General features: G+C 42.3%; 1 protein-coding gene across 4 annotated transcripts; it reads right to left on the bottom strand.

Annotated features, from left to right (window-relative positions):
• Positions 1–866: 866 nt before the first annotated feature.
• wu:fb13g09 (multidrug resistance-associated protein 5) lies at positions 867–24849 on the bottom strand. 4 transcript variants are annotated; one of them, XM_029441026.1, is made up of 30 exons: positions 24538–24849; positions 23532–23674; positions 22615–22794; positions 22009–22164; positions 18705–18852; positions 17571–17804; positions 17109–17282; positions 16311–16458; positions 14836–14984; positions 14526–14633; positions 13600–13950; positions 13436–13507; positions 13152–13276; positions 12979–13051; positions 12646–12849; positions 12340–12465; positions 11919–12024; positions 11633–11817; positions 11107–11253; positions 10009–10138; positions 8954–9107; positions 6598–6726; positions 6223–6409; positions 5482–5571; positions 4917–5109; positions 4648–4807; positions 3315–3393; positions 3082–3195; positions 2534–2698; positions 867–2057 (listed from the first exon to the last, which is right to left on the bottom strand). In XM_029441026.1, exons 3-30 carry the CDS (start codon positions 22782–22784, stop codon positions 1965–1967), a joined length of 4170 nt encoding a protein of 1389 aa, XP_029296886.1. In that variant the 5' UTR covers positions 22785–22794; positions 23532–23674; positions 24538–24849; the 3' UTR covers positions 867–1964. The 4 variants fall into 4 exon arrangements, with proteins under 4 accessions (XP_029296886.1, XP_029296885.1, XP_029296887.1 ...); XM_029441025.1 differs by having other exon boundaries at positions 23547–23674; XM_029441027.1 differs by lacking the exon at positions 23532–23674 and having other exon boundaries at positions 22615–22791.
• Positions 24850–25329: the final 480 nt, after the last annotated feature.

The raw sequence follows: 25329 nt of genomic DNA, 5'->3' as shown, positions 1-25329 counted from the left end.
CGGTAATGTGTAACATTTCTACAAATTCAGAGTTTTTACATCATTCTATAAGCTTAAAATCCAATTGATACTTGTTTGTGTCAATAGACAGAGTAAGAGGACACTGTAGAGCAAGCCTTAAACTTTTCTCTGGGTTGATGGGTTTATTTTCAACATTCACAGAAACAGGGGAGGCTGGATTAACAAACAGATGACCTAAAGTCCCAGGAGCACTGAAAGCTCCAGGCTTACTGAGTGTGGGCAGGTTTGTGTAAATATATTCGTAAACATGCAATGGAAAAAAGCTCTAAACTATCTGACATGACAATTCTCTTTCAAGTGGATCCAGCTTGCTTTATTTCCTGTTCTTGAGGTCGTGTTTAAAAAAAAAAAAAGGACATACAGCATATAAAGCAGCTAAGTAGATACGATTATGTTGTGTAGCATGTATGATCAAGAAGGCTTTGAGCTGCTGTACTGTACAGTAACACTAAGCAGCAGAGTGTCTAAATAGGATAAGTATTGACTGATTACAGTTGTTTGTATCTCTCTCACAAACATGCACATAAAGTGCAATTGTGCAAGTTTAGTTAATAAATAAGTTTCTCCTTTCACGCCTGTGCAGCTTCAACAATTCCAACTATTTCGTACCTTGTGAAGGAAGTTATGTTGTCTGCTAACAGCTGACCAGTTTCCACACGGTGCACTTAATGCGCTGATAGCAGCACATTATCAGCTGTAGAAAAGGGACGTGTGTAGCAATGTAAGTGCCTTGAGCCACAAAAGGCTTTAAATCACTTTTTTTCCACCACAAATGCAATAACGTCCCCCTAAAATCAGAGTTAACCCTTGACATGTAAAATACCGTAGAAAATGAAACACCAGCATATATAAAAATATTTTTTATTTAAAAACAAGAACCGTAATAACAAAAATCAAAACACTTACAAAACAAGATTATAATCTCAAATGTACAAAGGCAATCTGCAAATGTATCAATGCAATAGAAAGATATTGCACTCTTATCCATGATTGTTCAGCACGTACTCGATTATAAGGCAGAAGTTTACGATCCTCATTTGAAGACACATCCTTAGTTGATCAGTTTCAACTTCGTTGCACATTACATACTGTACCATGGTTTATAACCTCAATTGCAACTGAATAACACACGTCAATGAACAGCAGCGTTACCTTACTGGTGAGAAACGTTAGCATCAGTGTAAAATGTGCAGATTTTAAACACCAGCATTTGGATTTAGAGTAAACTTCGGCTCATTCCAAAACACAGTACTTGCATGCGGTCTATAAAAAAAAAAAGCCCCTCACATGGCCAACTCCATTTAATGACCTGATAATGTTTACAACTCTAGGCACATATTGCAATAACTTACTGAAATTACATTAGAATTAGATGCATAAAAAGAAAATCAATGAAACATTTTGACATGTTTTTAGACCGTGCCTATTAGGAATAGTGAATAGGTGATTGTTGCTGTATTGAATAATCAATATTAACTAATACATCCTTCAACGTAAGTTCCTGCACTGTGAGGTTTAAGTTACAGAAATAAAAAGCCTAAAGCTAATTTGGAGTCTCACTGATCAGCTGACCTCCAGAGGAAAGGAAGCATCACATGTCCCTTTCCCATGTGTCCACATGAATTATAAAGTGCTATCGTCAGAGGCGTTGCTCTGTTTCACTTGATGATTATTTTGGCCTCCAGGAATTAACTCTGCAAAAGAGCAGTTGTTCTGCTTAGTTTGCATAGTGACATTTGATTTGTCCTTCAGAACTGTGGTCCCTGGGTCTTTGGTTTGGAAATAAACAGACATTGCTACACAGAGAAGCCGCCGCTCTGTATTTTTTCAACACACTTTCACACCACGGCGGGACTGAGTTGTGCTCTTTCGTGTATTTCAGGTGATCCGCTGGATATTTCGCGGTGTCACCGCTCGCGTCCGAAGTTCAGCTCCGGTGTCTTTTATCGGCTTTGGTTTCCTGATGCTTCCATCATGGCTCTGAATCTTGAGTTTTCGTCTGCCAACAAGGCAGCGGGACTGTCGAACTCCAAAATCTAAAAAAGGATGAAAAGGATACAACGCGTATAAAATATAAAATGGCGGGTTCTAAAAAACCTGAATATTATTTTCCCTAAGAATATTGCATCACAAGTTACTTTCTACTGGCAGTGTGTGAAAATAAACATTAGGGGTTCATTCACACCATGAGTCCTTTATATCCTGATGCATCCGTCACTCTAAACGCTGATGAATGCTAAGATAGAGAGGTGTACTCATCGTATTAACAGGGTTAAGGGGTGTCACTGAAGCTGGTAATCATTTGTGTGCATTGCATGTTCACTACTCGCATCAAATGTCAGCTTCAATACAACACCGGCTGAATGAAATGGGCGCTGCCTTATCCAATCCATCACCTCAGACGGAGCAATTCACACAATAAATCAGGGGTGTTTCAACTTGGGAATGAGTTTCAACCAAGGGGCTTGTATGGGTGCAAACATGCAATCAGTCATGTTGCGTTTATACATACCTGGCCGTTGTCCAGGACCATGACCCTGCTGCAGCTCATCACTGTGTTGAGACGGTGGGCGATGATGAGGGTGGTGCAGCTGCTAAACGCACAGCGAATGGTCTGCTGGATGAGACGATCTGTCTCAGAGTCGATGGCTGCTGTTGCCTCGTCCAATATAAGAATCTAAAAAAAAAAGAAAAAAGGCAAACGTTACAGAAATAATAATAGTCATTAAAAAAAAATATGAGACCGAAACAAAAAAAAACAGGATATTGTTGTAATAAATGTAACATTATAGAGTATTATCAACCAAAGAATGAGGTAAATCATCACACTATTATAAACTGTCTGCTGCTCCAACAGTGTATGAGACTCAGTTCTGATGGACACCACTAGGTGGCAGTGTTATCTCACGCAGCGACACATGCAACCCGATTCTCTGATGGGGAGGTTGTGTTTTCTTATTATGAAACTGAGGATAATCTCTTACTTGAGCTGCTATCATCATTCATGTCAAACAATGTTCCACATGCAAATGTGAGCTAGCAGGATTATACAATCAGCACCTTGCTGTTGCGCAGCAGGGCTCTGGCCACGCAGAGTAGCTGTCGTTCTCCCACCGAGAAGTTCTCTCCGTTCTCCGTCACCTCTGAGTGGAGCGAATGAGGCAGCTGGCTGATCTGAGGAAGGCCAAAAAAGGGATATCCGGAGGTGTAAGGACGAATGTTAGGGGCTTATTTTATTCAAGTAACGCATCATTTGGCGTAATCTTACTGTGCTGAACCATCTCATCACTTACCATCTCTTTAATATGCGTCTTCTCAAGAGCTTCCCATATCTGGGAATCAGAGTATTGATCCCACGGGTCTAAATTGGTCCTATTGGAAAAGAGACATAATTGTGACGGTCGTTAACTGGGTTCAACATTATGACGAGTTCACATTAAGACAAGAGGTGCAGTACGGTGACTAACCCTTAGCTGACAAAGGTTACTTGAGCCGGAGGCATCCATAAAGCAACCGACTGCTGTTTTTTGTTCTTTTAAAAGCAGTGCAGATGTTTTGTTTTTGAAACAGTCTTGCCTGTCAAATTTAGCGTACCTGTTCTTTCATCTCTTACTGCGTAGCACCATTTTTGTGTCCGTTATGATATCCCCGTGGTGTGGCTTTACATTTCCCCCGGGCGGACGGGCTGCAAGCTAACCGCTAACATTTAATAACTTAAGATCCAGACGTACGATGAATAAAATCCTTCATCCGGTTAAAATATATATCTTAAACGACCATAATTGTAAAAAAAAAAAAGAGGCTTGAAAACTGAATAGAAAGAACATTCGTGACCACAAAGCTGACGCCTGCTCAAAGGGGATACAACGCCATTACAGGTGAACAAATCAAACAGACCCTGACATTGATTTAGGTATTTTCCATCACAGTTGTTTAAGAGCACATTAATGGTCGAGTGTTTCACATTCATTGTTTTTCCACCGTGTTAACCACCTCCAACAAAAAGCAAACTTAACAGCATCCCACGCACTGCCTCCAAAATCATCTGCTTTCCCACATCCAGTCTATGAGATAGGAACCTCGCAGCCATCACGCGCCGAGCACTCACAATATCAGATGACACTGAACCGCCCTGAACCAACACTTCACATTACTCCCATCTGGTCAGAGATACAGGACACGCCAATGCAGAACAGCTCACTCCAGCTGAACAACGTGCCTCGCTGACACAGTAGGGAGGAGGGTTGTCTTACAACATATCACGTTATTAGACTATTATTATTATTATCAGTCGCAATGTCCCGTAAAGGAATGAGAACAGATTTATGTTACATACTTAAAGCATGTTAGTTTACACTATAGCATCAGCTGTGAGCTTTCCTGTCAGCACCTTTCACTCACACACACTCACCTATGTAGATATGAGATGTACCCAGTATGATAACCGTCAACTTTAATACCACGGTGTGCCCTTACTACGTATAGCTGTTGTGCAAACAAATATCCCTCTTGGAGAATAAATCTAAATGTAATCTAATCATTCCCTCTGCTCTGCTCTCTACGTCTTGTAAAGCCAGAATAATGTTACAGCGCTTGTTTAACACAAGTAATTGTTATTTGGATTACCTGACTGTCCCGATGAAGAGCACCGGCTCTTGGGGAATGATGGCTAGCTTGCTTCGCAGGTCATCCAGACCAATCTGCGCAATATTGATTCCATCGATGATAATCGAGCCTCCCGTCAGCTCCACAAGTCTGAACAGAGCAACGCCCAGAGAGGACTTTCCTGCAAACACGACACAGAAGAGATACGGCATGAAGAAATGTGTGTACACGTCAAAAGAGCTGGAAACACAAGTCGCTGCTGGCTGGGCAACAGATAGGGTCACTTATACCTGATCCTGTGCGGCCCACAATGCCGATGGTCTCTTCAGGTTGGATGGTGAAGGACAGATTCTTAAGCACGAGCGGCAGATCCTCACGATAACGCATCGCCACATCCTGGAAAGTGATGTTTCCCTGCTGAGGCCAGGAGGGGGCAGGAGCATCTGCCTCAGGACTTTGTCGGGGCGCTTCACTCTCGAGACACTTGAGATAAGGAACGGAGATGGTATCTGGTATTAATCTCTCAATCTTTGTGGAGGTGCAAGCCCCCTAACTGATGTGCAGTGATTTTCTCTCTATGAGCTTTTATCTGCACTTGAGACAGAAAAGAAAAGAAGTTGAGTTGATATTCGTATCTTTGCCGTTTGATGGCTGTTGTGTGAAACAAGCCCTGTCATGTGCTCTGGAGTGTGTTAAGACCCCACACTGGGTTTCTATCTGCTTCCTGCTGTGTGTATATTACTTACACACACACACACACACACACACACACACACAATTCCAGACAGTATCTGAGTCACGGTGCCAGAGTGCCACATAATCCACCTTCCTCGCTGTACTAATCAATGCTCCTACCTTTATGTAATGATTGATCCTCTCAACTGATGTAAATCGAGCTTCAGTCTCTGTGAGCAGCCGCACCGTAAACTGAAACAAGCCGGTCAGCTGGAGGTGAAAGAAAAGCAGAGAGAGAGAGAGAGAGAGAGAGGTGGAAGGTTAATGGTTAACACTGTCGCACCAATTACCAAGAAACACTTGGTATTTACATGTACTGCTCCCCTTCAACAGACGAGCAGCGCAACAATCAGAAGATTTACAGCCTAATAAAAACAGCTTTGCTGATATGGCTCCTTCGCAATCTTCTGCTATGGCTGTCGATTATAACATGCGCTAAATCACTGAGCATTTAAAAAAAAAAATAAAGAGACCGAACATTGGACAGTTTAACAATGAGAAAAACAAACATTCCTCTAAGACAGGCTGCGGAATACAAACACTCGCATGTACACAGTACTTTGATGCACCCGCCTTGAAAAAAGGAGAATGAGTGAATGAGTGAGGCCGAATATGTGTGTAACATGTTATTCAAAGGGAGACTATGTAACTTCTGCTAAACAAAAGCCACTTTTGAATCGTAGACTGCTATTCTAAACTACTTAGCTAAATGCTATAATACTATAAAAGGGCATTTTAGAGCAGCGGTTAGAAACAGTAGAGGCTTTACTGTCTGGAGCATCAAACTACCTTCTTTTCAGACTACTACGGCTGCCAGTGTCCTCATTCATTCCATGTTAGTACATGTGTTTCTTTACAAACCTGCACTGCGTACGATATGGCGAGGCCTGCATAGGCTGGAGGTATCTGATTGTGCATGAAGACAATGAAAAGGGCTACACCAGTGATAAGAGAGATGCTGATGAGGTCCAGGCGGACAGCCAGCCAACGCATAGCGCAGCTAAAGAGGTAGTTGGAGGCCTGGTTGGTGTCAAGTAATTCCTGATATCTGGAAAAAGAGAGATACATTTCAGCCAGAGCAAAAGCAAGAAGAACTTTATCCTCTCATTTCCTTTCTGAGGGAAACATTTCTGGGATGAGGTTTGGTATATACACTCAGCGTGGAGTGAATGGAAAAAAACTACAAGAGTAAATTAAAGATCAATGATCTCTGACAGGCACCATTATCTTACTCACCTTTGGAGGAAGTCGTGACCTCTTCCATAGGCGTGGATCGTGGAGAGTCCCTGAAGACTGCTGGTGATGTGAGAGGTGAATGGTGATTGGCTGATGTTCTCCAGCCGCTTCAGCTCGCGAATCAGAACCCTGGAAGATGAGAAAGATAATCATTTTAAATTTAACTTTCTACTGTAGGAAATGATTGAATAATATTACTATTTTGTAAACATGTTATTAATTGTGTGCAAATTCTAAAATGTTAATACAATGTTGCTGTTTTCTAGTGTCTATAACTTGATTCATATTTTGCTGAGTGATTGAAAGTTAAAATACATTCTCATTTACAGGCAGATACAAACTAACTCCAGAAATGCATTAAAACTTAACTTTGTTTTAATTTGTAACTCTAAACGATTGTGAAATAAAATCCTAAGAAGGTTTGCCTCATTTGAATAAAAATGGTAGAGTATGTGAGGACCAAATCCTTCAAATAAATTACATTAAAAATGTATAATTTGTTGGAAAACCTCACGAGGAACACTCTACAATAAGCCAAAGTAAGTATTACAAAGGAATATGTATAAAATGTGAAGTAAAAGTCTGGTTTCAGGATCTAAAGTATGCATGTCACATTGATATTGCTGCCATCAAACACTTATTTATTTTAGTAGGATACTGAAAAGAGCCGAGACATTACACCTGAATGCTGAAGCGCCACTAAAGGATATTTCCAGGAATGGAAAAGGCTCTAATTATGCAGCTGTGTGGCAGACAGGTAATGATGACACGGTGGACAGAAAGGGATGCGGTCTACGACACGGCACCCATTTTCCTGACATCGCTCCGGTCGTTTCCCACTATCTGATGTGTGTGCAACATTACGAGCACCGCCGCACACGGACACAGCGGCCAGAGAGAGACACCAGACTCTCCGTCGACGGGCTAGTGTGAGGGAGAGAGCTTTATTGACAAAAGGTGGGGCGTCTTCCTACTTTTAGAAACCGAGATGGAATGGATGCTTGCGTGTGAATTACAAGTCTCCCGTGAATCATTTTGGTTTTTCCTCATAAAAGCCCAGAAGAGAGAGAGAGGGGAAAGAACAAGACACTTCCTCGCTCCGAGGCTGTGATCCAGACAAACATGTTTATGCCCTGGGCAGTTTCATTTCAGAATTCAATAAAGGCTGCGTTAGAAGTGAGTCATTTCCATGGGAGATCCAGTTTGATGTAACATCTATACATATCCTGGGACGTCGTGACTTTGGAAGACACAGTATTTCCTTATTTTTGAAGTGATGCCAAGGGTGATCACTAGTTTTGGTAACAGCTGGGGATCATCTCTTCCTCTTAGCTCTTGTTTGCTGAATAATCTATCAACATTTCATAATTAAATTGATCCCTCAAGAGACAAGCTGGTGTCAGATTTGATTAAAGAAGTCAATAGTGACAGTTTATGCGGGGACAAGATATCAAGTGGCACACACCCGCAGGGCAGGAGGGGCCCGTTTGAGAGCAGGCTCCACCCAAAACGTCTACGTCAACATTTTATAGATGTCATTTCTTAGTATGATATAAAGCTACACTCCACATGTGCTGTTTGTGTGCATAACTTATATTACTGTTGCTGTATTACTGTATGCTGATTCTGATGACATCTTTACAGCAGCACAACGATAACACCGAGTCATGTTCTTCTAGATCTCTCAGATACAGGGAATAACAAGTTATTGTTTATTGCCAAGACACCAACGAGCTGTTGTTCCCCTCAGTGGTTTCACCTTTATTGCACAATTGTTGCAAAACTATAAATAATTACTAAAACAGAGTCGTCAGATCAGTCAGGGCGCTCCCGCAACATTTACCACAGAACAGAAGCTGTGAACGTAATCAATGATAACACTGCGCGCACACGCAGATAGAGATGATCACTGCAGGTCTTTACCTTTAGTACCCTCCAATAACCTTTCATCATAATCATTACGGGTCATGATGCCATAAATGCTGTTGTTTGTACATTACACAGACACGCACCACATACAGAAAGCTGCTTTTGAACATCTAGCAGCTCAAGACCTACATATTTGTCTCAGGATTTGGCGGAGAACTAAACTAAGCTAAATGTTTAACAAGAGAAAAAAAAGCCTGTGTGCATCTGTCGGCTTGTTTTATGTTCTTCTGCCCCTAGTGGCCAACAACCAACTCGTGCCATCTTCAGTTACTAGCTGCCGCCTGTGCTAAATTGAGGACTTTAGCAAACGTTACCGCTGCTCAGATTTCTCTCGTGGAGAGATCAAGTGTAACGTGCAAGCAGTCTGTTTGAATCTCAGACTTATTGCCAATAGCGATGATTACAACAGGATCGATGAGAGTCTGACCTGGAGACACGGTTGACGACGCAGAGGAAGACTCCCAGCGGCAGGATGGAGATCAGGAACCACGGGAAGACGATGCTCACCATTACCAAGCAAAACAGCACCAGGGTCAAGTTCTGCAGCAGCATCTCAGCTTGCATGGTGAGACGCACATCGACTTTGGAGAGGAGACATTATGTATCAGACACACTGTGAGGGGGTTGCATCTATCCGTCTCTTTCATTTATTAATATGGCTCAGGACCATGATCACACGGTGCGGAGTACAAACAGAACATACAATAATAAGACACTGGGCAGCTAGTTTACAAATAACTTCTGGCGTATCAGATTATAGTAACAAAGTGAATTTAAACATAGATGGGCGGTGTAAATAATACTTTCTCTATTACTCATCACGCTTACATTCAAATTAAATGTCAATGTCTTGTCATTACAGAGACTGCTGGTTTCTATCTTTACATCTCCCGAAGACCTTAAGAATTCTGCTGTTGTTCACTCTAAAATTAAAAATAGCCAGGCCTGTACTTTTGGTTTTCATAAAAACAGATACTTTTCCAATTTAAGCTCTCGTTTAAATTCTACATACATATCACATGACGTCAAACTTCGGAGATTTCTTTGCCTGAACTGAAGTTTCAGGTTCTGTTCAACTGTTTGTTTTTGTTGTTTACACTTGTGTGTGAGCCAGAGGTAAAGACAAACCTAGTATCTGCTTAACCTGCAAGCCCCGTGGTGACGATACGTCTATATGTGGAGAAAATGTTCTCTTTCAGTTCCCCTAAGTATCTTTTAGTGTGTGTGTGTTTTTCACAAAAGAGAAAAAGAGACACTATGGAGTCGACAAAAACATTATACTTGGAAACAAAAACAACCATCCAAAATAACAACAACCTACACAAGTCAACTTTTTCTATCCACCTCGCCAGTGAAGTGGATAAAACACTCCAAGTGAAACCACACTGTGTCTCGGCAAAAACACCTTGTCCACAAGGGTGACTTCACTGACAGAGAGCTCTCTTGAGGGACGGTTCACCGTCAAGACAAATCAAATCTCACCCTCATCCATGTCTCTGGAGAACCGGGTCAGGATGCGACCCAGAGGGGTTGTATCAAAGAAGTGCATGGGGCTGAGGAGGAGCCGGTGGAACAGCTTGTCGTGGAGCACGGAGGCAGCCTTCACCGTGCACTGTCAACACAAACAACAGCCATGTTTTAAACATGAGACCTGACACACGGACACACAAACAACTTTAGGAAACATACGGAAAGAATCACGGCTTGGAAAGGAAATCGTCTGTCAATGTGCTCGGCCTCAAAACCCCCCCAAAAAAACACACAATGGATAAATACAGTTTCACTCGTATGTCGCCTGCAGAGTTATAAACGCTACTTCACCATATGCTTAACATATGCACAGTGGTGGGTAGTGTTTTCTATTCTTCGCACAAGGCAAGCTGTCAAATCTTCATTTATAATGAGTTTCTGGGAGGCTGACATAAAGGTCATGACCTAATGAGCAAGAGACATTTCACCAATAGGACAGAAATTACATGTGGCAGCAGAGAACAAATTAATTCTATTAATGGAATATTCAACACCCCCAAAGATCTCTCAACAGCTGGGGGTAAAAAAAAAAAAGATTAGCCATCTTTGAAAAATTAGCAATTTCAAGTGGCACACATTAACGTGAGGACCTAACCTCCGCGATGCAGTGTCAGGATGGGTTAGCTTGAAAAAGAGGACGCACACCCGAAGGGGCACTGACATGCACGCTACACATCCTTCTTTTCTCTCTGCCTCTTTGTCTCTCACACACACAGACACACAGACACAGACAGACACACACACACACACACACACACACACACACACACACACACACACACACACACACACGTTGTTAAGCTGTGAGACATGGCAGTGGACAGATAAATGGATTTGGCCTACAGGCATTTTCAATTATAGCACTGGAACCATGAGAGCATGAACAAATGACAATAAAGACAATTAGAGAGGAGCACTGCTAAACTGTACAACCACTAATATATCACCTTTTCTTTTTTATATTCCTTTTAAAACACCGCGATGGATTTGCAGTTCATCAGAGTTGACGAGGCATGCGACAGTAAGAGAGGAGTCTCTGAGGAAGCTCACCTTCACAAACACCAGCCCTCTCATTGTTTTCAGCAGTAAAGCGGCTCCCATGGATACGACGTAAACAGTCGAATAGTACTGAATGTGAGGGTTGAGTCTCATGCTGTCGCTCGCCATCGTTTCATTCACCGAGATTAATGACGTGTTCTGAGGGCAGATGGAGCAACAAATTACCAAGAGTGAGGAAAAAAAATCTCATTTCTCCCAATGAAGGGAGAAATTGCCTCTAATGACAGTGAGAAAATACAAAAAGTACAGTCAGTCCAATGATGTTTACAATTCCAAGCACATTTCTCAATCGCAGCCACCGCCTGCTTTGCTGCACATCTGTTTCTTCACTGCCTGTGCTTGGTTTTAATTAAGTTTACCGTGGTGCCGTTACCTTTTTAATCATGCACATTCAGATTAATGCTCAGTCGGCTGCCACAACTCACTGGAGCACACTAGTTATTTTTCTTTTGGGAGCCAAATACACAGTAAAAAAGAGGCGTCTATTATAGTAAAGCAGGATCGTCTCCAAACTCACCCCGCTGGCCTGCGTGATCCAGTAGCTCAGCCACCAGTTACTGAAGGCTATGCAGCCCGTAGTGGCGAGGAAGAGGAAGACGTTGATGATGAAGACTATTGAACCGCCTGCTGCTTTTATGTAGGCGCCATACACAGACCAGGCGACTGCACCAGAGCCCTTCTCTTCGGCTTTCATCAGACACGCTGAATAAAAAAGTGTCACTTGTAAAACATTCTCAAAAGGGAGATAGAAAATATAGCATTCATCCGACATGTGGAGCATCACAAGTGGCAGGGTCTCTCACCTCCTTTCTTGCTTTCAGCCTTTGGCCCAACCTTGGCAACATCAGCAGCACTGTCAGCCTTTTCTGCACCTGCCTGTTTGTTTTTTAAATTCTCTTTCACCAGATTCTGAGAGACAAAAAACATAAGGAAAGAAAGTGAGCTTTTAGAATATGCCACAGATCACAGCAGCTGTAACAACAACACACTGCGAGTCATTTAAACAGAGATATCGGTGACAGAGTCTTTAGCAGCTCAGCAGTAAATCAATGCACGCATAAATAATGAAAGGCCATTTATGCATGAACATTTCCAGCTATTGGGCCTGCCTTTCTGAGCGTATGAATTATTCAGCTTGTAATGTTCAATGTTTTTGTGCATCGTGGGGCAAAGATGCCTTACTCAGAAGAGCTGGCCTGGTGCCACATGTGCCCCGGGCCTTACCTCCTGTTGCATGCTGTTGAATAGGCTGGCGTAGTCACGCTCTCTACCCATTAGCTGAGCATGGGTGCCGTGCTCGGCAATCTGCCCGTCCTTCATCAGAATAACTTTGTCACACTCAGACAGATACTGAAAAAAAAAGAGATTAGAAACAGAGGTTTCAATCAGCTAATTGTCAAAAAGTCTTCAGTTCAAGTCTTCACAGTCCTGAAACTACAAACATCACATGCACATCAGTTATTTTGTATGCTTTGGGAAATAAATTCTGAATGAGAATTTGGTGACAGCAATTCTCAGTCGGTGCCTTACCTGCAGCTGGTGGGTTACAAAAAGCACCGTTTTGCCTTTTCCGGCTCCCTTGATAGCCTTATGGAAGACATGGGAACCCACACACGCGTCAACAGCACTGAGAGGGTCATCCATGAGGAGTATGGGCCGCTCACTGTAGAGGGCACGAGCCACACTCACTCTCTGGCGCTGCCCTCCACTCAGGTTGGAACCTCTCTCTCCAATCTACAAAGTAAAAAAAACCACAAAGCTCCATAAAGCTCTCCTCTTGCAGCGGTTGCACTGAATTGCGAACAGTCAGTTACATAAACTAAAACTGCTGCACACACGATTAAAAAAAAAGAAGCTGAATACCTCAGTCATGTCTCCGTATGGGAGCTCTGCAAGATCTGAGTAAAGGCAGCAGGCTTCCAGGACATCGTTATATCTGATGAGGAAACGAAGAGGAGTGATCTTCAATTAGGGATAAATCTCAACCTTTATTGCGTTTGTTCTTCGCGACGTCATTATACAGCAGTTGATCTTACTTGTCTGGGTCGTACTCTTCTCCAAACAGGATATTTTCCTTCAGTGATTCATTGAGGATCCAGGCTTGTTGTGCCACGTAAGCGAAGCCACCACTGACAGCTACATTACCCTCTAACAGGGTCATCTGCAACAACACAAACAGGAGGTTGGAAGCAACATGAAACATTCATTTTCCAATTGTGGGTCATTGCGTGGCATTGGGTGTAAATAACAGGTTCAAAAGACGAGCCTTGTTTCTGTTACTCATGTCTGTGCTGTCTGCAGAGGAACTAAACAACCTCACCTGTCCCAGTAGAGCAGACAAAAGAGAGCTCTTTCCGGTACCGACACCTCCGCAGATTCCAACCAGTGAACCCTTGAAAAAGGGATAAAAACAGTTGCATTGTGGGAATTACACAAAGCAGATAAAAATATCCTTAATCAACTTGTATGTATTTGTGTCGTTACCCTCTTAATGCGGAGGTCAATGCGGTGCAGGGTCTTGTGCAGTGGAGGTCGTATGCTTTGAGTGGAGGAGATGGTGCTTTGTGGACTCTCCTGCTCCATGTTTGGGAGGAGACTTTGTGCGTTGGGACCTTCCTTGTTTCCTTTGCCGTCCTCTGTGGAAATGTACAGGCTGAGCTTCTCCCTGCGCAGCACGCGCTTCATCCCTCCTCGGTTCTTGGGAGGCGGGATAGGTTTTGCAGGCGGAGGGCGCGCCTTTTCCCAAGCCAGTGTGGCGTCCCGAAATTCCACTGCGTTGCTCGGATCCTCCATTTTGAGCAAAACAACCTCTCTGTCATCCATCATGAAGAGCCTCTGTGGAGACGGACACAAGGAACACAACTGGTGGTGACAACATTTCAAAGATCTGTGCTTACGAAAGGACAATTGACTGCTGTTTTTTCTTTCATGCGTTAAAAACAAGCTCACGGTTTCTGTCTTTGCTTATGTTAAAGAAAAAGGATTTGTTTAAACGTGCTTTAACATACTTGTCCATGACATGACATAACATAACATAACATGTCCTGTCCTTGTGTACCTCATTACTCAATTTTCCCCTGCCTTAGACTTAAAACACAGAATGCCTCAAGCCTTTTGTTGCATCCTTGGCAGAAACGCTTGCTTACTTAACCCAAGCTGGCTCTGTGAAACCATCCCTCACTGACTTGCGACTTTTACCATGTGTTTGGAAAATAGTATGTCAAAAAAGAAAAATGTCAGTATGTGGCGTGGGTGAGAGCATCTTTTGATTGGCTCAGAGAATAGTAAAACCTGCTTGCTCACTGACTAAACATACAGTCAAACACTCCCTGGTTGTAATAAATGACATACCAGTGTTGTGTTGCGTAAAAGCAATTTAGGTGGATCTGTGACGTGTCTACGTTTCTCACCTGGAATCTTTTTACTGCGACAGCACCCTCCGACAGTGACCTCACAGCCAACGGTGTGACTTTCAGGGAAAAGGTCATGGAGTTGAAAACTGCTACTACAGTGAAAGCCTGAGGTAGGATGTGTAGAGATGGAGACAGTTATTCGCACGGGGGCTACACTCATAGCTAGAGACATTGAAAACATTATCCATTTAATGTAAAGTATCTTTTTTTAATTTGTTTTATACCAAGAAATTAGGAAAATACATTTTTATTTATTTAGTTAGCAAAAACATATAAATAAACATGTTAGGATCCCATATTTAAATACCTGAGCGGCATTAAGGTCATAGCCCAAAGTCATATGTAGGGTGAACGTGCACGCGCTGGCTATCACCACGACGATGGGAGCCACGCCCACTGTGAGGCTCTGGACGACCCCCGCTCTCTCTAGTATTCCCCTCTCTTCTGATCGCACCTCTGTTGAGGAGATAAGAGAGAGAGAGAGAGATGGTAAAAAGAAAATAAAGTAAGAGTTCAGTGACTCCCAAAGGTTCTTCAGTGAACATTGAACAACGTCTCAACAGCCACTAACCAACACACAACGAGTGGACAGAAATAGATACAAGAGGGAGGACGAGGGCCCCACATCCATACATGGTGTGGAAAGGGCTTCAGAACCTGCTGAACCATGATAACTGCACAAGTCTAATGCCCAAATCCTGCCCCGCCTTCCTCCATGTTTGTATCTCTCAAATACACACTGCTAGCTGCTTTGTTCACCCGGTTCATTGGGTGCAAACACTGGAACAAAAAGCTTGTGCATCTTTAATTCAGACACAGCAGCACCGTGTGTGTGTGAAATATGAGAACTCCCTCGTCCTGGTACTTCATGGGATTATCATTATTCTCCATGGGATTTGCTTTGGATGTTAAGCGTGTTCCTGCACGCATTATAAAGCAAAATTCACACGCCCCTGACGAGCAAACCCTGTGATCATCAATTTAACAACAATAGCAATTGGAGGGAATGACACCGTAGCTCTCAGGACTCAATGACCATTAAATTGAATGGCAATTAATTATCATTATAATAGGTAATCAAAGGACAGCCGTGAAAACAAGCCCCACCTGGCTAATTTGAAGCATGATTAAAATGATCTTTATCCACAACATACAGCAAGGGCCTCGTGATGAAAGGCCGTAGCTAATTCATGGATAAGTACAGCAGCCTTGACAGTCATTCGAGGTATCATAAGGCTCCGAACACCTTGCAAATTAACCTTGAAGCCAAGGGATTCAAACTGGCCCCAGATTAGAGGATAGCACAGGGAAAGATTTAAACGGCGTGAGCTAATTAAAAAATGGATTTAGGGTCAGGGTTATCTTGCTAGTTCACTAAGAGGATAAATCTAATTTCAGGTGATAAACTGACCATTTAGTTACTAATTTGCCACAGTGACAGGTGTTCAAATGAGGTGACTCTTTATTCTAGATGAGTTGGGAATAAAACACTTAATCAAGCAATTATAATTGCATGAAGTTTGCATCTTTAGAAAGCTACCCGGTCCTCAACACAAATATGAAATAAGCAGAGCATTATGCAGGGCCCCCACACCTTCCTAAACATCACATTCAAGGACTTTTTTTAAGGACTGTCCAGGCACCGTGTCCTTAAATTCAAGGACACGGTTTGAGACACAGATCAAGGTTAATTACTATTACAAAACAGATCATATTTCAAGAACCTTCGAGAACAGTGATTGTGACATCACTGAGTCACTTCTGAGCGTGACAGCCACTCACTGTGAATGTTCTGAGAAAAGGCGTCTTCCCAACAATACATCTTGATGAACTTTATGCAGCCTAAGATCTCGTTCATCAGCCTCACGCGCCGGTCAGTCACCGTCACACACTTTTTGCGGAAATAAGCCGTCAGCCTGGATGCAAGCATCTGTCCGGAGGAAATGATGACAAGAGAAATAAGTGGCAGGAGAGGAAATGAAAGCAGACACAATCACATTAGCTGTGCTGCAGGCCTGTCCGGGGGAGCAGAGTGATAAATGCCTTCCACAACAATACCGGGGTCTGGCTCCAACTTAGACTGAGTGTGATTTGAAAATAACAGCTACCAAGTTGACAGGAGATTGATAGCCAAAGTTATGATACTTTTAAAAAGTGCTTCAACAGCCTGAATTAACGTAAAGATTTCACTTATGTCTTCCACTAAAGTCAGCAATAAAGCATCTCTCGTAATTAACTTTTGGCAAAACTTTCAGAGATTTCTTAAATGAAATTGCTTGTCTGAGCTGTAATATGTATGATCATAACTTTTGGTGAAACTTTTTAGAAATGGCTGTAATTAAATTGCTTGTCACTGCTATAATGAGTGTGATCATTACTTGGTATTCATTTGATAAAAGTCTGTAATGAAACTATGTTCTTTCGTTGGCAGCAATTTGCACTATATTAAAAACACTGACAGCTTGTGTGCCATCCCATATTTTCTTTCCGTCTTTTAGACAACAGCGTTGCAACAACTTGAAGTGAACAATCTCTTTATCCTCCGTCTCACTGTTGCAGAAATTCCAGCTGAAGTCGTACCATGGTAGGGTAGAAGAGGATGAAAATCGCTGACCCCAGCAGAGCAGTGGGGCCCAGGAAGTATGCAGTGTAGGACAGACCCAGTATTCCCACCAGGGGCCCCCCGGCCAGCAGACAGCCCACTGACACTGCTTCATACAGCCGCTGGCCGTCACTGGAGCAGATGTTAATTAGCTAGGTAGAGAGAGACAGGGATTTACATTTAAAAATATTTAAAACAATCTACAAGGAACTAAATCTTCTCAAACAAGATGCACTTAAAACTCACGACGAAGACTCTAAAATAAATTGTACAAATACAGTAGTCCTTATTCCCATATTCACATACACACTGTGTAATGACTAATCTTAGACAGCAGAGCAGAAATTAAATCCATCTCAATCATCTGCAAGTAGTGCCCTGCAGCGAGGGTTGATTTAGTTAATTTGGAGATGAGTCCCCTCCAGGATTATATCACCTACCTCGCCTGGACTGATGTCTTTAGTGCTGCGTAGGCGTAGGATCTTGTGGAATGCAAAAGTAAGAGCTGCCCCACGGAGGCGTGCTGCAGTGCGGTAGTTGACGGCCCACATGAGCGCCATAGACCAGGAGCGCATCAATTCCATGAGGAAGATCCCGGCTACCAGAGAAAGGCCGTACGGCACGCAGCTCTCCGAGCTCTGGGAATACTCCAGCAGAGCTCGGACCAGGAGAGCCTGAGGACGGACAGGGAGAAAAGAGAATAGAGTGAAGAAGAAGGTGAAGGAAACAGCGGAGAAATAGTAACAGAAACAAAAATGGGCAGAAAGTAACACAGACAAAGAGCAGGAACACGGAGAGAGATAAGGTGGGACAGGAGATGAGGAGATAAAAAAGGAGATTCCATAGATAGAGAGAAGCAGGGCAGGGAATTACAGTGGAACACAATTAAAATGAGTAAAATAAGCACAGACAGCATGAGTGGTTGCACTGACAGGCTGTCAATTTAAAGGCCTGATGAGAATGAAAATTGTGCGATGAGTGAAATATGTAAACTCAGACTGTAAATGTATAAAGTGCGTTATGCAACACAGCTTTGTCAGCAAGTTTACTGAATAAATCACAACGGGAATGTGAGACACATGAGTCATTGTGTAAGAACTAAATCCAGTTAATGCTATTAGTTGCGGGTAATAGTAATAAGCACATAGTGTATGCACGACCTGACATTAAAATAAACAGCTTAGAGCACGAGGAACAATGAGGCCGACTTCACCTATTAATCATAACCTGGGAACACCAAACATAATCAGCCTTTAGTTTAAGACTATTTTCACTTCTGATTCTTTGAAATATCTGCACTTTTGAGGGAAATCTAAAGCCCAAAGTGTGACACCAAAGCATGACAGGGTACAAACCCGATAATCTATGGCATTAATATGGGTTTCACTATCTAAAGCTTGGTAATCTCCCAGTATGTTTTCATTTCAATTTCCACACCAGCGTGAAATGGGATAAAGCGATTTTCAGAAAATACACCCCGACTTGGGACTCCAAGACAGCGACCCTGCTGAAAGGCATATTAGCCGAATCAGCGGAATACAAAAAGGGAAAAGGAGGATTTGGACGGTACTCACGGGCCCAATGAAGCCTGCCACCATTGTGAGGAGGAGGGAAAAGATGGCCACCAGCATGCGGGTTTGGCAGAACCTCCAGAAGACTCTCGTCAGGGATGCCCCCTCTCGTCCTCGACTTTTCAGCTCGTCGTGCCACAAAGCTTCGAGCCTGGAACCAAGAAAGCAGCGGCACAGAATGATGACAAGCTATATGGACTCACAGCTCAACCAAACATCATTACATTTTTATTGAACTTCATTTACTGAATGATAAGAATAAATCAAAAATATTTTCTCCAATCCCGCACATGAATGACCAAATAACAGTTGGCATTGTGAAGGGTAAAACGATCATAAGTGAAAGAAATACTTTATGTATCGTTATTTTCCCCTAAAGTAAGTGTATTAAAAACAGTAGAGTTGCTCTTCCAATTGATCACACTGATGGAAAGCACAATGGGATATAAACTGGCAGGCAGTTGGAAATCACAAAAGAAAAAATGAAGGAAGCTCACAGAAGGACTGATAATAATGTAAAGGTGACCTACAATATATAATCATAAATGATGCATCGCATAATTACACCGGGAAAGGTACTACCAAACATGTTACCAAGGATGTGCTTGAGTACTTTTATTGTATAATGCCCCTTGAAGAGGGTAAAATATCGTGTTGGCCAAATGCATCACTGCTAATGACTCTCTATAAAGCAGCAGCAGCGCAGCTGCAGAAAGTAATTTACGCCCTAATGACTTTATTAAAAACGTATCAGAGATAGACAGAACATTAAAGCAACTAGACTCTCACACAGCCTGATAATTACTACTTGAAGTCAAATGGCGTTGAATCTAAGAAATTAAAATGAATAGCTGCACAGAGCACAGCTTGAGTCACCGGTAATGAGACTTCTATGTGAGTAGTTTGTGTTGCTAAATCCCATCAACGGACAAACCAAGGAGCAGTGAACAATGTATTAAAAAAAGAGTGGCGATAAATAACGGTTAATATCAATACATTAAATATCCAAAGTCATTTGCATTTATAGTTTTTTTTTTTTATCATAATCAAAAAAACTCCATGATATAATAGAAGACGGTTAAGTGTTTGTGTGTGTGTGGTCACGCACATACATGGAAATGAAAGCACCCGGGCGGCAGTGTGGGATCCAGAAAGGGAACGATTTGCTTTTAAACATGGCTGAAATGTTCCTCACAGCCTTCGTCTCAGTTTGCCAGATGGCAAGCGAAGCTGATGTTCGCGAGTGTGTTGGCCAGGACATCGCGTTCAAGGTTCGCACCTCACTGAGCTCCAACAAGTGTCAACTCTCCCAGTGTGCTTTTTCCATTCCCCCCTCTCACCATCATCTCTGCTTTGCATCGGGGTTACATAACTGTTCTCGCTATGTAAACACAAAATAAAGACCTCCCATCTTCAGTGACTCTGCAGCGCACCATCGCCCACCCGTGCTAATGTGATAGCTTTGTGCTCCTTTGCTGCTTGCCTTTTATGCACTCTTAAGCGTATACAAAGCAGCAGCAGCAGCAGCAGCAGCAGCAGCAGCACTAAACCTCCAGGTTGTGAGCCAGAGCCTTTTAACAGAACTGGGCATTTACAACCTACACAGTTGTCACCAGACACAACTCCCTCAGATAGTCAACTTCCTCTTTATTGCCAAGTCATGGCGACTCGACAGCACGTGAGAAATGGAAAGACTAGTGGTAAAAACTAAATGCCCCCTACAGAGATTACTGTGAGTCTTTATTGTCCAATCATAGAATTAGTGCATTACTACAATGCACTTTCAGGCTGAGAGTCATTTTTATTTCATGGTCTGCTTCAGTCTGGCTCCAGTCAATGACAGCTAATGAATGTGAGTCGAGGACTTAATGACATAACCGCCAAAGTCAGGCACTAACTCTCACTGTAATCTCTAATCCCTGCTATTCTTAGCAGCCACCCATCCCAGCACAATGTTCCTGTATTGGTAAATAAAAGACAAAAGGAGGATGTTCATCAATTAGGTCTCACTGCACAGATTGAGCAACCAGTACCAAAATCATAGACCGTTGTTTACACGGCAGGGAATCACATGATTTGGACGAGGTATGCTACTTTGAACTTGCTCACGTGTAGGGCAGCGAAAGCAAAGAAGGTTTCTGAATATTTGTTTAGAAACTTTGCAGTGAGAGAGCAAAGCGGTGTAATGTAGATCAGTTTACCTGAAAACACCCTGAAACAACAAGCTCCAACTGGGTGCTTGAAACAAAAGAACATGACTTGTTCACCCCTAAATGGATCGTTCTTTCTATCATAATGCGTCTTATTGTTTAAAGGAAGACAAGCAGGCACATGAAATCTTCCACTTGAATGGCACGGCAATGCAACAAGAATGAATGACCAACCATGCAAGCCAGGCAACTGCCAAGGGCCCAAAGAATCCCAGGTTCACCACAACTAAAAGAGATCCTATAGTATTAGCTAATACTCTCTCTGTAGAGGTACCCTGTGTCAAAAGATGAGTTTAATCAAGTGAGCACAAACTAACTGAAAACACAGAAGCATTCCAGCACGTGAGTGATAGTTGATCTCTGAGCACACAATGAAGATGCCATGTGCAGTCTGGTGTTTGCACTGCAGTCTTTTCACTTTCCCCCCGCCTGTTTGGGCCACTTTTAGCCTCTCGTACACTAGACATGAATCTTTAAAAGCCTGGTCACAAATATGTACTTAAATATTTATTTTTTTAAGGAAAATAGCTGGGCAATTAATAATAATAATAATAATAATAATAATAATAATAAAAAAACATTTGGAGGCACCTTTTAAGACACTTCACAAAAATACAAGAGATAAAAACAGCAAAACATTGGAAGGGAGAGCAGACAAACCAAAATAGAGATATAGTGCACATATGACACAGAGGATTAAGCTGTATCAAGCTTTGGATACACACACACACACACACACATTTGTTAGTCAAGAATGAATTCATTGTGTGGGTTAGTAAGTAAGTAAGTATCACCAGAGTTGTGTTTTTAAAGAGGAATAACACGACACGCAAAATAGATTTGTGTTGCCATATAATATTAAGGGTTTCTTTCCCCATACAGAATTCATATTGTGCCTAAATAAATCTGGATTTAGCTTGTATGTGTCTGCTTGGATCAGAAATGTGACAACTCACAAATAACCTCCAATGACCTCACCTTTAGTCAAACTGTTTTCTTGTAATGTCTCACGCCAATACTGTGTTTCAGCATCAAATAGAGGTTTTTTTTGTCACTTTCATCAGGCAAAAACCTCAGCAGTGCTACAGTAACCTCACCTTTGGCAGTTGATCTCAGAGGCTTCATGGCAAGACAGTCCCCACACATCATCTATAGACAAGCTGGACGCCTTGTAGGCCTTCAGTGCCAGTGGGGAGAGCCACTGCAGAGTCATAAATGAGAAGAGGCCGGCGTTATCGACTGGGTGCTGGTGCCTGAAATAGAGGAGAAGACGTTGAAATGGGTGAGATGTCTAAAAGTGAGGCATACACAGAGGTGCTATGTTGGGGGAGCAGGCCACTGAGAAAGAAGAGGCGCCTTTGAAAAGGTGAATCATGGCTGCAGTGTTTGAACAGTAATTTGCACAGTCTTCACAGAAATCTGAGAGAGCAGCGAAAAAAATAAATTCAGTGGCAGTTTATCAGTCGGCAAATGTGCAAACATGGTGCTGTCTGTCGGCGGGGGATAAGTTCCCATCCCTTATCACGGCCTCCTGCTTCTCCCTAACAGTCAGCGCATCAAATGTGAACTTTTGTGTCAGTGTGTGTCTTTAAATGGGTATGGCCATCAAAGAACCAGCCTTAAGTTGTGTGTGTGTGTCTGACTTTATCTGGCTCACTGTCAGAGAGTCGCCACATGAAGAACATAAATACAATTTTGTTTACCTGTGTGTTATCCTGAAGGGCTTTAAAAGCTGCAGGCTTTGCCTGTAACGGCCTCGTCTCTTTGGCCCCCTCTCCCCTGATGCCTCTGCTTCCTCTTCTGGTAGTGGCTGCGGGGAGGACAGAGGCAGGCCCTCCACCCGCCCGGCTGCTTCGAGGGCATCAGAAAACATGGCAGAACTTCTGGGGAGAGAACAGCAAAACTACATTAATCACAAAAATATTTTAGACGTGTGACAATATTCTACAAATATACAACTACATATATTTACACATTAGTAGCTAGTAATGTCACTGCAGATAAAAAACCTCTAACTCCTTGTTTACTTGTATTATTAGTGTTATTAGAGCTCCAAGATCTGAATACATTTGAATATGTCATAAATCTGATCAAACATAATCATTGCAAACTAGGGCTTACTATTGATTAATCTGCTGATTATCCTCTTCATTAATCCGTTATTAATTTGGGCTTTAAATAGTGAAGCAATGTCATGGTGACGACAAGGGGATGTTTTTAACTTGCTTGTTTTGTCTGACCAACCCAGAGATATTCAAAACCAATGTAGTTTTTTTTATTACTTCAACTTAAAAGATGATTTAAATGATTATTGTATAATTCTATTAATTAAAAGCACTATTGAAAACATTGAGCATTGTTGCACAGGCTGTGATGTACAGTAGACTACAGTTTATTTCTCTGAGATACTTAGATTTATTTTCTTTAAGAAAAACACTTTCACATTTTATCTTAATCCTTGGTGAGAAAAGGGCAGAATGAAACGCTAATCTACCGGTTCCATCCTCCTTTAACCCAGAGTTTATTAGAGAGCAGTGTTTCGCTGAATCACCCTCTGAGACGCAGATAGACTTGAGAAATCACCTATTTCCGAGGTCAGGCATACAACTAAAGTACTTATCTATTTAAAGACGACCTGCCAGCAGCCCAGGAGCTGGGGAGCAGACATCTGAGCTGCCAGTGTGTCCCTACACTGTCACTGATCCCTTCTATGGCAAAGCCTCGTGACAAGGTCAGCCAGACTCCGTGTGGGTTTCAGATTGACTGTGCAGAGAATGTGGTCAATGACAGGCGTCAATACAGATAGACTGGAAGGAGCACTAACAGAGTCCCATACCAGAAATTGATACAATAAGTTCTGCTGATAAATACACAGCAACAAATAGTCATTGTATAACAAAGCGTGATGGGAACCAAACGCTGAGGTTGATAAAAAAAAGCATGAAAAGACGTTTTGTGTTTCCTTTCTGCAGCCCTCGCTGCCTATATCCTGTGAAGTTTGTCATATGGCTGTGAACTTTTCAGAGCTTTTTTTCCAAGGAAAGACCGCTTATCGTGCTTTAGTCAATAACTTGCTGGATAAGTTTAGCCGGTCCAACAGAAAGATCAGCCAACATAATGCAGGTGACTTTCTTCGGGGAAACCAGTGACAAAAAATCCACAGAAAAAAAGCGTATCTACCAACTGATAGAGGACAAACAAATGAGAGAAAGTTAATAAGTAGGCTACAGTTAAGGTGCACATAGCAGCAACGGTACATTTCAAAGATACAGGCGTTCTGTTTGACCATCAGTGTTTCCAAAAAAGATAAAGGTCACGATAAAAGAGAATCAATACTCCCTCTGTAAGCAGAACAGTTTTAAAAATGCAATTGAACTTAAGAAACTTAAACTTGTATTTAAGGTAGTTTTATAAACCAAAGGGACATCACTTTAAGTAACTTTATTCAAACTATTTTTAGCAATAAGTATTACCTGGTTACTTTACTATTACTATAAATGTGTCTCTTCATCATGGCACAGCTTCTACTACAGCTACTGTTAGCAGCAGCTGTGTTGTAGTGCAGTACTGTACAAGCTAACATCATTGATGTTATCTGACTTAGTTTTCATACATAACACACTTACATTCAAGTCGGCCTTGTAGCAGCACAGATCTCAGATCTGGTGTTTATGAGCAGATGAAGATGCAGTTGACCATGTTGTCTCTTTTCTAAGTTTTTTATCATTAAACCTAAACTTCTTTTCCACAACCACACAGGCACATCTCCTCCTCCAGCAGCGGACCGGGGCTCAGATGAAAACACGGGCAGCAAACACGGTAGATGAACATGTTAGACGCCTCACGTGTACCGTACGTGCTGTTTCCTCTCAGCAGTGTCTGAGGTTCCGCTTCTCCGTCACACACACACGGAGCCCTACAGGGAGAGGAATTCCCGGTATCACCGTGATGTCGTCGCGGCTCCGCCAACCGGGGACGGCGCTGAACAGTCGCCGTAGCAACGAGGAAGTACACGCTCGAGGTAAGGGCGGGGCTACGGCAGAGTCCGGCTCGCGCTGGCATCTGATTGGTCAACCTCAAATACATAATCTTCTCTAATGCAGGAAAAAGATTTAAACAAAAGGAGAAAAGCACTTAAATGACGAGGAAGAGAAGAAGTATTTAGATATTTTACTTAATTAAAAGTAGTATTACCACAGTGTAGAAGTACTCTATTACAAGTAAAAGTCATGTATTCAAAATCTTAAGTAAAAGTATTAAAGTATTGGCCTGAGCACTAAAATATACTTGAAGTATCAAAAGTAAAAGTACTCAGAATAATGTATTTTATATTATTGGATTATAATTACTGATGTTCATCACTTTAATGTTGCAGCTGGAAAAGGTGGAGCTAATTTTAATTGCTCGTTTATGTTGCT

The sequence above is a fragment of the Cottoperca gobio genome, chromosome 10, assembly GCF_900634415.1.
Source record: "Cottoperca gobio chromosome 10, fCotGob3.1, whole genome shotgun sequence".
Taxonomy (NCBI): Eukaryota; Metazoa; Chordata; class Actinopteri; order Perciformes; family Bovichtidae; genus Cottoperca; species Cottoperca gobio.
The sequence above is the reverse complement of the archived record's forward strand: the minus strand, read 5'-3'. Positions and strand labels throughout refer to the sequence as shown.

Excerpts from the sequence above, each read along its gene's own strand:
- wu:fb13g09 (XM_029441026.1), bottom strand. The coding sequence starts at position 22,784 with ATGTTTTCTGATGCCCTCGAAGCAGCCGGGCGGGTGGAGGGCCTGCCT. Across the intron at positions 11,818-11,918 it reads GGCTGAAAGCAAGAAAGGAG|CGTGTCTGATGAAAGCCGAA; the intron begins GTGAGAGACCCT and ends TTTTTTATTCAG. Across the intron at positions 5,110-5,481 it reads GGATCAATCATTACATAAAG|TGTCTCGAGAGTGAAGCGCC; the intron begins GTAGGAGCATTG and ends CCTTATCTCAAG.